Consider the following 15,295-nt stretch of genomic DNA (forward strand, 5'->3'; position numbering starts at 1 on the left):
TCCAAACATCAGTTTATTCTATTCTGTTTCTGTTCACTGTATCACAGCTTTTTATTCCAAGGGTTCACTGTATCACAGTTTTGTATTCTAAGGGTTGTGCAGAGTTATCCTGAATAAAGCTTTTAAATCTTGTGAATTTTCTGTTGGTTCAAAATATGGTGACTTGTTCAGGTACTCACATTCTAACTATCCTAAACCAATAAACAATGTTGATTACAGAACAGACCCTTTTGTCTTTGCTGCTTAATTTCATTCATTATATAGAGTAATAATAAATTGATAACTATGCATCATATTACAACTACAAAGAAAAACAATTTTGTACTGAAATGGGAGAATTTTGAAATTATATTGATCAAATCACAATTATAAACTAGTGCATTTCAATTTGCAGTTGTATAACATTTTTCATTAACATATTTGCTCTCGAAAGTAATTTTGAAACATACGTGATTTATTCACAACCATGTACCAGATTACAACTAGAAAAAGAAACAATAACAATTTTATGCTAAAATAGAACAATTTTAAAATTATAAACTAGTGCATTTCAATTTCCAGTTGTAAAAACTTACATTTTGAATGTGTTTTAAACATAAGAATGAAATTATTATCTTGGTATAGTGTATTGACTTTTGAAAAGGGGTGTTGTAATTATAAGCAAGGGAAACAAAAATTGTACGGCAAACAAATGTGATGTAGGCTTTCCGCAAATTAAAGTAAAGGTTAACAGAACACAATCCGACATGGTTAAGACAGAGGAAGAGAAAAAGGTTGTCCAAGAAAACAATGAGTGTGCCACACTTAGAAAGCCTAAAGAAAAACTAGGGTTTAAAGTATGTGCTGAATATAGTTTAGAATTTAGGGTTTAGGGTTTGAAATTATGGTAGTTGATATTTCAGAAGCAACAAAAGAGAAGATTTTGATGTGTTAAAAGTCAAAAGTAATTATTGTAACATAGAAAACAGGATTATGTTGGGTGGCTGCTGGACATAGAGAGAAACTCAGCAAACAAAATCAACTTTTAATGGAACAAACAAATACCAAAATTCATTTGACTAAAAGAGGTTTTGTTAAAGACAAGAAGTGAGAATGGAAACGACAAATTGTGTCTTGTTATGACAAGTATAATAAGATTGATTCATTTGTAAAAAATAGTAAAACACGTTTTTGTCTTTAACAACCAAAAGATAACAATAAGCAACACCTTTGTGACTCACTCCATTCAAAAGCAGTAGTGGCAGACACAATTACTTTTTATTACTCATAAAACTATCACGCCTTTTTAATTTAATTTACAAAATTTATCATACTCCTTAACTTATAATTCATTTTAATAACTTCTCTAATTAAATTTATCGTATAAGAAAATATTATGTAAGGGGAGTGAATTTTGGGATTTGAGACACATTTTCGTTTTCACAGCGGAATACGGTCCCGAACTCAAGTCCAAAAGATAATATCACTAACGTTAATCATTGTATCTAAAGTAATGTCTGTTTTGGAAGTCGATGTTTCGTTACAATTTTGTCTTTAAAAAATATTTTAGTCGATTGGAAAAGAAAAAAAATTATAAATCCTTCTTAATCTCTTAACTATGTGAGACTATATAAATAATACCATAATTGGTAATATTGATAGTATCCATTATTTTTTTTAATTATAGTTTGCTTCACTTTTGATTATGTAAAAAATTGTTCGATTCCTTATTATTTTGTTTTAATTCCTATAAAAAAAATCATTTTGTCGTTTTGCGTAAATCATTTGCTTTTAGCGCAAAGTCAGTAATTTAAAAAAGACAATATTATAAAAGGAGTAACAAAAAAAAGCAGAAGTAAGACAAAAAAAAAGGAGATTTAACAAGGATCAAAAGTCAAACAAAAACTTGTAAATATCAAAAGTAAAATAAAGTTATATTTCACAAACAAGTACATTGGTAAGTCTGTATTAATTTTCATTAATAATGTAATATATACCAATTCTTCAGATCTCAAGTTTAAGATATATCATAAGTATTGTTATTTTGGATATTGATGCTCCATTACGATTTTGTCTTTAAAAGACATTTCAGTGTGTTAGAAAAAGAAAGAGTATATAAGTTGTTCATAACTTAACTCCTAAGCGATGTGAAATTATATTCAACGCAAACAATTATTTTAGTACTCATAGTGAAATGTAGTATTAATGCATGTTAATAACGTATATCTTTAATATTTATATTAATATTTTAAATTTTAGTAGAAAAAAGCTACGTATACTAACAAAAGCAATCTTCACCATTGATAAAAGGGAATTCTTTACTAGAAAAAAAAACATTATTTTGGGATTGAAACTTTCTAGTATACGTACTTGTTTTTTTTAATAAAGAATTCATTAAAAAATATGAATATATGATGATAATATTATCATATATATATATATATATATATATATATATATATATACCATTAAATTATTGTGTATTTATTATTTTAATTATTTCTTATTTGATTTGAATTTCAAAATATTTTATGTAACATGTTTCTTCTTACTAAACACTTATAAAAAAATGCATCTTGACTAAATGACTTCTCCATGAAGATAGTAAATGTATGAGTCTTTTAACATTTCAAACAAAGGAAAAAAAGAAATTACAATTATCAATTTTAACAATATTTATTTCATTATTCATATTTATTAGGAAAATATGTATAATAATACAAATTTCAATTAAATTGAGTGCTATACAATTCAATGGATAGAATTGGACATAGTTGAATCAAATTAAATCAAATCCAACCCTATAACTTAAATATTTATATGGTAATAATTAATTGAATGACAAATATTTCAATAAAGTCTCTTATTTATTGTAAAAATATTTAAATACATCAGTTCAAGTTCGAAAAAAAACTATAAATACATACCAATCTTACCGCAGTAATTCACTTAATTCTCATACTCCCTTATACATTACTAATTATTATAATATATAAAATATTCATTATTATAATATATAAAACCTTCATTGTTTATTGTGAAATTCATCTTTTTAGTTAATTCTAACAATCTAAAAATAAATAGTCCAAAAATAATTGTTAATAATTTAAAAAGATTAATTTTGAATATTGTTTTAGTCAATTTTAATTTTTTTTATGAAAGTTCCTCGTGATTTTTTCAACTGATTGTTCACAAAAAATATCTTGATTAATGTAGACAAAATATGGTTTTAATTGATAAGGATGATATCAATAGGTTATTTTTACAATACAATTGATTGGATTTTTTTTTTTTAATTTTCAAGATATTGATTGAAAAAAAAAATTGTTGACTTTTTAATTAACGTTGATTGACAAAAATTCCCGATTAACATTGACAAAAAAAATCTAATTAATGTTGTTGATTGAATCAGCACGAGAACTTTTTTTTAATAAACTATTCATAAAGAATAACAATTGGTGTCAATGTAAAAGAAATAATAGTTGCAAACAAGAAAAAAATAAACATAACTAATTTGCAAAGTTACAATAACACATAAAGCTTAATTTGAACACAATTTGTTAAAAAAAATAATTGTTCGACACTGAATCCAACTAAGAACTAAATGTGTTCGAAATAATATTTTATATTCAAATTAAAGTGTAGATCTTAAATATGATTTTGAAAAGGTTTTCTTCACTGGAGAATTATGAAATTTGCTTAATATTTTTTTCCAATATAAAAAATATCAATGTCCAGTTCAAACAGTAAACTTTCATCATTCCATATAACTCTTAATTAAATGTTTTGTTTATAATTCTTTATATATATGCACGATTTTAAACACAAAAATTGCATTACTTCCATTGTAATGCAAACATCTTTAGAAGTTAAGTATTATTATAATTATAGATTTAAAAAATTGAGATGAATTAAATTGGAAGAAATAGTAACATTATTTGAAAAGTGTTAACTACAGAAAGTTCTAACACATTATCAGTTAATTCACACCGATTTAAAACCCCCCTAGAGAAGAATTAAACCATCCTTTTTTAAGTAAGTCGTAGGTGAATTTTAACGAACAAAAAAATTACACCCATCACAGAATATGCAACATTCTTACATTACCAAGTGAGATAAATGGCCTAATCCCCAAGATTTGATGGCACGAACCCACACTTATATGGTTTGAGAAGATATCTGCAAACCACAAAAGCATGAGAAAAAGGGACGGTTTAATCCCAAAGATTTACAGTAGGTAACAAACAGGAACTACACAAACCAAAAAAATAGAAAGTGATATGTATTCAACTTCATAAATATAGGAACCTTGTGACAGCACCGGAGGCACTCTAATTCCAGCGCCGAGTACACCAGACAAGCCGCACTGACAGAACTTGCCTATGAACTCGGGCGTTTCTGAAATATCTTTCATTCCCAACTTTATCAGAAAGAATAACTAACCTTTCTTTTCGAGAGAAAGAAAATTGCAAATACAAAGCAATCAAATATTTACTATGTCACTATATATTTTAACAATTAACACGGTAAGGTATTGACGAAAATGAGTACAAATATGATCTCAAAAGGGGAATATATAGATGACAAAAAATAGGATTAATAACATTGCTTTAAGCATCAAACAGCAGCTAAAAGAATTCAAGGTGTCTAACCTCTATTAGAGAAATTATTTTCTGTAGATTCACCAGAAGAACTCTGTACTCGGATTGGTTGATCAAGAATCCCTGTTCCAAACACTATAATAGCTTTAACTTGATGCATTCAGCTGGATGGTGACACCTCCAAGGTAGGAACAAGATACTTGATCACCAAAAGAAACCTCAACAGAAGTACGCAGTACCTTATGTACAGACTTGCACCAGATTGCAGCATGTGAAAACCTGACAACTGCATAGAACGCAGGGAGGAAAGGAACTCCACAAAATATATGCACAAGCTGTGCTTTTGTAAAAAGCAGGCTCGACGACCCACCATCGTAGCATATATAAATAATCAATAATGGCAATTTACAAGCCACATCATGCTCAAATGTCAAAACCGGGCATAGCAAACTGAGTTGCAAAAGCTTCAACCCGTGCTCGGAGCTCAACAACGTCCCTATTGCTGTCAAGTCCCTTAAATGCTGTCTTCTGCAGTTTCGCATGCTCCCTCAGTAGTGTGTTTGCAATCTGTGCAGCTCTAATGAGAAAATCAGCCATTGTCTCAAAATCAGGTTCCACACACCCTCTTGACGTCATAGCAGGGGTACCTGAATAACATACAGCAAAAAAAATTCTCTCGTGAACAATTAAATATTCTAAACATGCAAAGAATAAAAGGTTCTGGCATAATAGACTATTACTCACCAACTCTTACACCTCCGGGAATTATAGTTCCATTGTCACCAAAAATAGCAATTTTATTCAATGTAATATGACATGCTTCACAGACCTTCTCGTAAAATTTACCTACAAGCACCAAAAAATGATGCTTAGAGTTAGAACTTCTTACCATATAGAAAAAATAAAATAATCAAATTTCATTAATTGTCAATCTTGAACAATAGGATTTGCATAAAAGATGACCAATAAGTGCCATTCAAAACTCAAAGCAAAAGTCTACAGACAACCATAACACCAATGATGATATACCAAAAATGCATGTTTGGCAGTGAATGCTCAAAGTAAATTTGCTAACATTTAAGAAAAGATGTCCAGAAAAATGTATCCAAGAGAAAATTTTCTGCACGTAAAAATATAATGTAACTCACGTAAGGTTATTTCAAAATGTGCAGGAAAAACATAAACAAATAGATAATCCAATTAAAACAGGGTGCAGTGCAAGAAAGACCAAAGAAAATATTGGAAAATACCATGGCAAAAAAATATTACAATCAATGGTTGTACCCAAAAAATTATTTTTCTTTTTTTAGAGCCCATGGTGTTGACGGAACCATGCAGCAAACCTCCTCTGACAATAAAAGAATTTGCCATTACAATTGACTTTACATTTCACTAATATTTTCATTGGCCACCTCTCTCAATGAAGCAGCTGACCTGCTTCAGACTAGTACGCAGCTCAGGCTCTTTGGGGCCAACCCATTCAGGAAACTCTTACTCTTTCTATAAAAAATCATATGCCCATTACAGAAATGTAATGTTAAAACATAAAACGTCAAAGAATCTAAAAGATTAGACTAAAAAATCAATGCAATGCAGCCAACATCCAAACTAGTTGAGTCTAACGGACACAAAGGCATTAAACAGATAAAAAAGAAATTAGCAATATATCATAAAAATACGGCATGCTCATACAATACCTGTCAATCCCAGGGGCCTTAAATCCCAAAGTATTAAATGGTTGTCCGTGCCCCCAGTTACTAAACGGCATTTTCTTCTCTGTAAAGCACATGCTAAAGCTTGAGCATTCTTCTTCACCTGCTGCATGTATGTCTTATACTCAGGAGTAGCCACTTGTTTTAAAGCTATAGCAAGTGCAGCGATGTGGTTATTGTGTGGGCCCCCTTGCAACGATGGAAAAACAGCAAAATTTATCTTTTCTTCAAAGTCATATTGATCACTTTCATGACCCTGACTTAGAAGAATCCCTCTCTTCCTCGGCTTTGAACCTTTCCGATAAAATATTATGCCCCCCCTTGGACCTCGAAGACTCTTGTGAGTTGTCGAAGTAACAATGTCACAATAATCAAAAGGATTCACACACTCCTGAAAAGACAACATCACAATAATTAGCATTACTTCAAAATTGATGGCTAATCAACTATTGGATATTTTCCAAGAGACAATAATGGACTGAAACCATCTTATCCATGAATTCCAGAATATGACCTAAGAATTAAGTTTAGAAGACATTTAATTCAGCAAGCCTAAAGTTTTATTCCAATGCTTGGTAAAACTCATTAAAAATAATAAAGACCTTGGGGATATAAATAGTGGCATCTTCACAAAAACTAATTAGAATTCTCAGTTCATATCCAAATGCCTTATATTTTATAAATCATAAAAAAAACTCTGGCTTTAGTTCAAATTAACCACACTTAAATACTCTACTCAACATTCCATATTGATGCAGATGGTACTATCAATTGTCCTGTTGCGCTCAATCCAACACATACTACTCGATGTAAGACTGAGGCACCCCATAATACCCAAATCTCTAGTATAACACCAGCCCAGAGACAATGTCTCAAAAACTTACACTCTATGTAGCACTTCCATACACACAGAGAGAGTTGCTACGAGAAGTCCAAAACCAGCAAGAACATGTGACTAATTTTCACTAGCAACTACGAACAACATATATGGATAAAAAAAGGTTTACTTAAGGAGTAGGAGTAGGAATATATTTCACACCTTGGCCGCAATTATGCCACTAATCTGTGCCATGTCACACAACAACACAGCTCCACACTTATCCGCAATGTGTCTAAACCTCGCATAATCCCACTCTCGGGGATATGAACTCCCACCACATATAAGTATCTTGGGGCGAAAATCAAGCGCCCTTTCCTCAAGCTTATCATAATCAATATAACCCGTTTGATGGTTCACCTTGTAAGGCAAGCTCTCGAAGAAAATAGAAGCCCCGGAAACTTTCTTCCCATTGGGGGTATAGTAACCGTGACTAGTGTTCCCTCCAGAAGGGGTATCCAACCCCATGATACGATCGCCGGGCAACAACAGCCCCGTGTAGACAGCGAAATTCGCAGAGGTGCACGAATACGGTTGCACGTTCACCCCCCAACACTTGGGATCGAGACCGAACGCGTTCAACGCACGTCCGCAACAGAGCGTTTCGATTTCGTCGATGTACTGATTACCGCCGTAATATCGCGCACCGGGCATTCCTTCAGAGTACTTATTCGTCAAGTGGCTTCCCAGCGCCTCCATCACGGCCCTGCACACGAAATTCTCGGACGCTATGAGTTCAATCCCGCGATATTGCCGCTTCTTCTCCTTTTCCATTATCTCGTGGATGTCAGGGTCCGCGACTGAGAGCGGTTGGCAGCCCCACGCGCGCACGGCAGCCTTACGCCCGTCGAGATCGGGATCCACCGAAACCCTCTTCGTGGAGGAGGAGGACGAGGAGTCGCAATCTCTTCGCCTCTTCAGGCACATTGAGTGGCCCAGAATTCGAAACTCCTCCACTTCTTTGTCGTCGTCGTCATCCGATTCGACATCTAAGCTTCCGTTCTCCGGCGCGTGCGGCGGTTCCAGCAGCTGCAGCGGCACCGGCGGGTCGGAACGGCGAGGCGGCGAGGCGTGAGAGGAGGAAAATCCGAGGGACAAGTTGGATTGAGAGTGAGAGAGGTCCATTGAAGAAGAAGATACTGAAACAATAGGATACGTTAATATAGTAACTAATAATCCCTAAGAACAGCAACAAGAACAGCAACAACCACAACCACAGGGAGGCGGAAGACAGAGGGAATAGCAGCGGCGGTGGATTAGGGATTGTGAAGGGGAAGAAGAAGAAGAAACGGTCATTGAAAGCCCTAACCCTAATTGGAAATTGGGAATCGAATTGGAAGAAGATGAAATGGGTGAGGGTTTGACAGAAGGATGAGAATGTATCTGGACGCTGCTGCATAAGCTTAATTTATCAATATTTTCTTTCTTTCTTCAAAAATAAAATTAATCTCAATATTTTTTTTACTTTTAAAATCGGTTGAGATAATATCTGAAAGTTGGTGTTTCGTTACAATTTTATTTTTAAAAATTATTTTGATGAAATGAATAAGTATATAAATTATCATTGATCTCGACTTTTGAATAATATGAGACTATATTGACTGTATGAAAACATGAATCTCCATTATTTTTCAATATCATTATCCAGATGTTTCTTAAACAATATTATTTCTTTCTTGGAATTATAATTTTGTTTAATCTACCTAATCACCTATTGGTTCAATAATTATAAAACATTATAAAATAATCTCATATAAACATAATAACAAATCAACAGTTAACTTTTAGCATTTGTTAAATTAATAAGTAATAAATCAAAAACTTAATTTATAATTCAACCTGGCTTATGGCCATAGCTAAGAGACATGATAAAAATTAAGTAATGAAAACCCTATTCATCAAGAAGGATCAATTTTCTCCAAAAACTTATTTAGACATGGATAGTGTAGCATTTTTGTAATGCAACTATGGATGAAAAATAGGGCAATTTTTTACCATTCAGTGTAATTTCACACATTAATTCTTAAAATAAATAAATTTAAAAAAAAATATTAAGTAAGTTGTGTCAAATGTTCATAAATTTATGTCAAAATAGTATAATTTCAGTGTATTTAAACTAAAATTATGTCAAAATAATATAATTCCACTATATTTAAACTGAATTTGTACGTATAATAAATTATAAAAAAATTGATGACTATAGTCTTGGAATTTTCGCTAAAGTCAAAGTTTTTAATATAAATTAAAGAAATTTAAGTGTTTTTAGTGGGTAATGGGTAAATATTACAGGCATAGGTGGTACGATACCATCAACGCACTTTGGTAATAGGGGTTAAAAAAATGTATTTGTTTAATATTTGTGTGTCAAGATATTTGTGAAATCAACGTATAAATACGACTCGTATAGTATAAATTAAATGAATATGATTAGGATAGAAAAAATAATATTAACGTAACTATTTGAAAAATAATTTAAAATTTTTTTTATCAATAAAAATAAATAAAATAAAATAGAAGTGTTTCAATTTTTATACAAATATTTTAAGAGTATTACCGTCTTTATACATACACTTCAAAAATGTTCTAACCTTTATTAAAAAAAAAAGACTAAGGTCAACCTGCTCAATATCTGACCTACGGACATTTTTCAGATTTTAATCATACAAGTCATCCATTAAAAATGAACTAACTTAAATTAAAACATGTATCGAGTAAATAAGATTGTACTCAACCAAATTCAAACTTTGATAAGGTGGATTCACATAAATATTTAAATTTATTTTAATATTCTAAATCATACATAAAACTAAAAATAGTTATATTAAATATTACAACAAATTATTTTAATATAAAATTCAAACTAGACTAGTTGTAACTAATAAAATATAATTAGATATGAAATCATAAGAGAAAAAATTGAATAGATTTTGAGTTTTCTTTTATAAGTTTGGATGTGACATCCTAATAAAAATATCCAAAAACATGTGAGAGGTTAACTAAAAGATAAAATACTTGTTGAAAACGCCCAAACAAGTGTATAAAATTGTCATACTATTATATTATATTGTTCCTTGACTTTTTCTTAAAAAATATCATGATTTTTAAAATAAACTACTTTCTTTAACTTATGTATAACCAAATATAGTAAATAACTCTATAAATAATAAATATATAACTTTGTAATATGTGCACTTGTTTCTAATTTAACTTCTCAATCACAATGCAACAATATATAGGAACAATACATTTATATATATATATATATATATATATATATATATAATATTTGATAGTAACATGTGATACGTAAGAAAAATAATTATATTGAGTGCAAAGTTAAGATTAAATGTGTTACTACTTTATTTTACGTGTTATAATTTTTTGTTGTATTATCTGAATTTGATAAAATAAATATTAAAATGTTAATAACAAAAATTCTTTAAAAGATAATGATATTTAATTATGACATAAAGATTAAGTACATGCATGTTTTAATTAAAAAAAATATTTTCAAATATAAATATTGTAAGCTTGTAAAGAGTCACTTGATTTATTTCTCTTTAATTTAAAAAATGAAAGTTTATTTTTTTACTTTACTTTTTATGACAATTCATTCTAATGCATGAAAAATGGATCTAAGATTGTTGAGTGACTTAATGTATAGTTTGTAACATTCATTAATGATTATATTGAATGATTTTGTTGTGTTTGATAAAGTCTATTTTTTAAAACATAAAATTGTTTCTCTCGTTCTTACTCATTTAAAACGTGTTCTTAATTTAAAGCTAAAAATTAAAAACACAAATAATTATTAAATACGTAAGAAATAAAAAGAATACATATAAATAATCATGTATTCCAGAAACACAAAGTAAAATTAAAATGCACATGAACGCATAACAATCAAAAAAAAAAGTTAAAACACATAAAGAAGAACGTGAACCAAGACTAGCCTTCTATATGATAGAAAAGAGGTTGTGGTTTTTTTTTTTTCTGAGTAAATATTATTAGTTAAGATAAGTTGTGATATTTTTATAGTTAATTTTTTTTTTAGCTTAATTGTGATATGCATTTAATTATTTTTCTTCATATTCATATCACAACACAAACAAATAAAATAGTTTTAGATACGAAAATTTGAAACTGAGATGTCTTTCCCATATAATCCTTTGGAGTCGTATTTGGACATATTTTCAAATATTAAAATTCGAAAACTTTTTTTCTCATTTTGGATGCGAAAATCCAAAAAAAGTTAATAAAGATAATTTGAAATTAAAAAAATTAATGGGTAAAGGAGATTAGCCTAATTTTACTGGTGGTAATTGTGTCTAATATTTGTTTTATTTTTTTTAAAACAATGAAATACAAAAAATAAAATAAAAACTAATGATAACTTAAAAAATTATAACCTCAAATACAAGTGAATCTTCTCATTAATTCTCTCACCCACTTAAAAATATAAAATTACGATAAGAAAAAAGTAAAAATGAAATTAGAAAGATTGTATAAAAATACAAATTTAACTAACTGAAATTATTCAAAAATATAATAATATCATGTTCCATTTAAGGTTGTTTTAAAAAACTTAAAAAAAAAAAAAAAAAAAAAACTGACTTTTTCACCATTGTTATAAATGTGCAGGGAAAGATACGAAAGGGAAGGGAGAAAGAAGAATATGAGAAGAGATAAATGATGGGTTGAAAAAGAAGAAAGAAGAGGTTGAATTGGGTGATTCGAGGCCCATAAGTTAGGTGAGGGCTTATTCTAGCATGTAACCTAACCTACCACAACCATTTTCCTTTCCAACAGATTTAAGATTACTCACCAACTATCTCATCCATAAAACCCACCATTCAAACTCCTTTACTACTCTCTTACAACACACAACCTTCTCCTTCTTTTTCTTTTCAATTTACTCTTTCTATCAAATTTATTAATATCCTCAATTTTTTTTTCTTTAATATTGTTTAATTTTATCATTTTGATTATAGATGGATAACTATATTAACCGCATCAGAACAATTGTTTTTAGTCAACTAGAGAAAAAAATTTACAATTTTCACAAACGGTGTCAATGATCAAGTCTCAAGTTCATTGAAATAGCATCGTCATGATCAATCATACATTCTCCTTCTTTTTCTTTTTAATTAACTCTTTATATCAAATTTATTAATATCCTCAATTTTTTTTCCTTCAATATTGTTTAATTTTATCATTTTGATTATAGATGGAGAACTATATTGACCACATCAGAACAATAGTTTCTAGTCAATTAGAGCAAAAAAATTTACAATTTCCACAAACAGTGTCAGTGATCAAGTCTCAAGTTCATTGAGATAGCATCGTCATGATCAATCATCGCATCTAAAGTATTATCCATTATAAAATTTTAAATTTATTCTTAAAAAAAAAAAATATTTAAACTATCTTTAATCAAACGATTATATTCACCATATCGAAATTATTCAATACATACGACTAATTCTTATCCGGTATGTTAGTTTGTCTGGAACATTCGTTTTGTGGCAGCCAAGCACACAATATCCAGTGTTCATGGTAACTATAAGAATTTAAAAATAGAAAAACATGGATCATGCATAAAATTTGAGGTCCACCATGAAACAACAACACAAACTAATTTAATTTTAAGAATAAAATATTTGGAACATGACATACGGTATGTCTACATTCGTATTTGTTGTCCCTGTTCTTCACGTATGCCACTAAATGTGTGGGTCCCACTCAGCGCTTTTTATGGTTCAAATCAACTTCTTCTACACCATTTCCCGCACGTGTATTTGGTGCCCCTCCGCACGCTTTAGAGCAATGTTCCCCTGCGCACCGCACCAGCGTAAGCGCGAAGAGCAACACGTAAACGCCAAATAGAGGAAGTAGGAGTTGATTTTTGTACTCGCGAGAATGAGAGGAGATGAGTTTTGTGATGACGTGGCAAAGTGAAAGTGAAGCGTCACGCTTTTCTTGGGTGGCCTCCGGAATGAAGCAACGGAGAGAGTCCTTTGAAGGAAGGAGTGGTGCAATTACGGTAATAGCCTTGTTAATATTGGAGTCCCCGATTTACCCTTGCTTTATCAATTCATGTTCACAAAAAATGTCATCAAATTCTTCCTTCTATTACTCATCAAATTATATATATATATGAATGAATGAAAATTATTATTATTGTAATTATTTTCGTATATACATACTGTACCTGTATGGATCTTGGGGGCTGAGTAATGTTGATTCACGATGCTTACTTCACTTTTGGTTGTCTTATTCTTCAAATTTCCTTTTCTCTATGCGTGCCTCAGTCGGTCGGCGGGGTACTTGCGATCGATTGCACTCCGACGCTCAAGTCAACGATGGTGCTCAGTGAGAATTCTCTGATCATATAAAAAACGTACATTTTTTTCCTTTCAGAAGTCCCTTTAGTATGTTGACTTGGGCTTTTGCCATGTGGGCCCAGCAACTGATGGCTAGAAACATGCCTAGTCGTCTTTGGATTGTGCCTGGTGGTTTCCTGTAATCAAGAGAGTGTTATAAAGAACGTGTTTATCCATTCAACAGAGGTTACAATTGCTTGTTCCACGTGTAACTACATTTTTTATTTAATTAGGTTATTTAACATAAACCCCTCGGTCGTCCGGTGCCGACCGGTACACATACAGTTCTTTTTATAATTATTATCCTATCACATAAAATTACCACTTTTGTTTTTCTTACTTTTTTTTATTTTTCTCCTTCAATTACAATATTTTTTTTCCCTTTTCTTTTCTTCCTTATTCTTGGCGTCACACATTATGGTTATGAAATTCCTTCATCCACGAAGCATCACTTGTCATGAAAGATACAGCACATATAATGAAAGTACAAGTAACCATTGTAACATATAAGATAATAGTCTAAAATTATATTTAAAAAATTATACACTTGCAAAATTATAAGAAAAAAACTATTGTGTTATTATTATTATTTGTTATTAATTCAGCAAATTAAGCTTGTGCCTACCAAGTACAAAATCAAACACGTGTTGATGTATCTTTTAGTATAATTATCTCACAAAGTGACGAGTTCAAATAAATGCACATGCCTCTAACTTTTTTTGTGAAGTTCTAAACGCAATATATGTTCACACACAATTTTATTTTATTTTTATATTCCATGGAAAAATTTATATTATATTTTTTGGATTAGAGTTTGTAAATGGAATTATCTTTGAACCTAAGAAAAAAATACGATACTTCAAAACTAATTAACCCTTTAACAAAAAATATCTATACACGCTTTCAATAATGCATATAAAATATAGCCACCTTAAATACGTATATTTGATATCAATAACTACCAAAAACGTGGTCTTATAAAATTTTCAAATCCCTTCGTTTCATAACCAGCCTTGTGTTAAAAGGCTTAAACCTTTTTAACATCATTATAAACGCACACAAAGTATTTTTTTATGAAGTTATTATTTAAAGTTAAAATAAAATAAAGTAGATAAAGTTAAAGGCCTTATATAGTAACCTGAATTTCAGGGTCAACAAAATGAAACTCTTTGTGATGAATGTTTTTTCTTTCATTTTCCAACTTCATACATCTCGTAGGAGATCTCTGTTATAGATTAAAACATTTTATGAAGTTATGCTAGACTTAAAGTCCATTTCTTAATACAGTAGTCATTTAAAGTTTATCTTAACGAGAATTTGTTGGACCTATCGTGCCACCTGTTATCGGACCATTATCAGATCACTCATAACATATATTTTAACGCACGAGTTTGTAGTCTCGACATGAGGGAGTGTGTTGGAGAACTCACATTGACTAAAAATTAGGATATTTCATTCTTTATAAGTGTGTGCAAACCTCATCTTATATTTATCTCTTAACATGATATTAGAGTCATTTAAAGTTTATCATAACGAGAGTTTGTTGGACATACCTTGTCACCCTATCGGACGACTAGATATTATGATATTTCATTCTTTATAAGTGAGTTTAAACCTCACCTTATAAACTATTGAACGACTGTATATTAGGATATATTTCATTATTTATAAGTGAGTGCAAATATTATCTTATAAATTATCTGACGACTAGATATTAAGGTTTTTTTTTTTTTTATAAATAGA

The 15,295-nt window shown here is 30.3% G+C and overlaps 1 protein-coding gene across 10 annotated transcripts; it reads right to left on the bottom strand.

Annotated features, from left to right (window-relative positions):
• Positions 1-3,890: 3,890 nt before the first annotated feature.
• LOC137832886 (serine hydroxymethyltransferase 7) lies at positions 3,891-8,602 on the bottom strand. Of its 10 annotated transcripts, none has more exons than XR_011084631.1 (7): positions 7,332-8,584; positions 6,278-6,683; positions 5,325-5,426; positions 4,820-5,227; positions 4,632-4,703; positions 4,288-4,386; positions 3,891-4,158 (listed from the first exon to the last, which is right to left on the bottom strand). XR_011084631.1 is itself a non-coding variant. In XM_068641270.2 (4 exons), the coding sequence occupies exons 1-4, from the start codon at positions 8,292-8,294 to the stop codon at positions 5,004-5,006; spliced, it is 1,695 nt and encodes a 564-aa protein (XP_068497371.1). In that variant the 5' UTR covers positions 8,295-8,602; the 3' UTR covers positions 4,244-5,003. The 10 variants fall into 10 exon arrangements, 1 of the variants encoding a protein (XP_068497371.1); XR_011084630.1 differs by having other exon boundaries at positions 4,288-4,426; XR_011084633.1 differs by lacking the exon at positions 4,288-4,386.
• Positions 8,603-15,295: the final 6,693 nt, after the last annotated feature.

Source organism: Phaseolus vulgaris, chromosome 6 (genome assembly GCF_051622355.1).
Source record: "Phaseolus vulgaris cultivar YP4 chromosome 6, ASM5162235v1, whole genome shotgun sequence".
In the NCBI taxonomy this organism is placed as follows: Eukaryota; Viridiplantae; Streptophyta; class Magnoliopsida; order Fabales; family Fabaceae; genus Phaseolus; species Phaseolus vulgaris.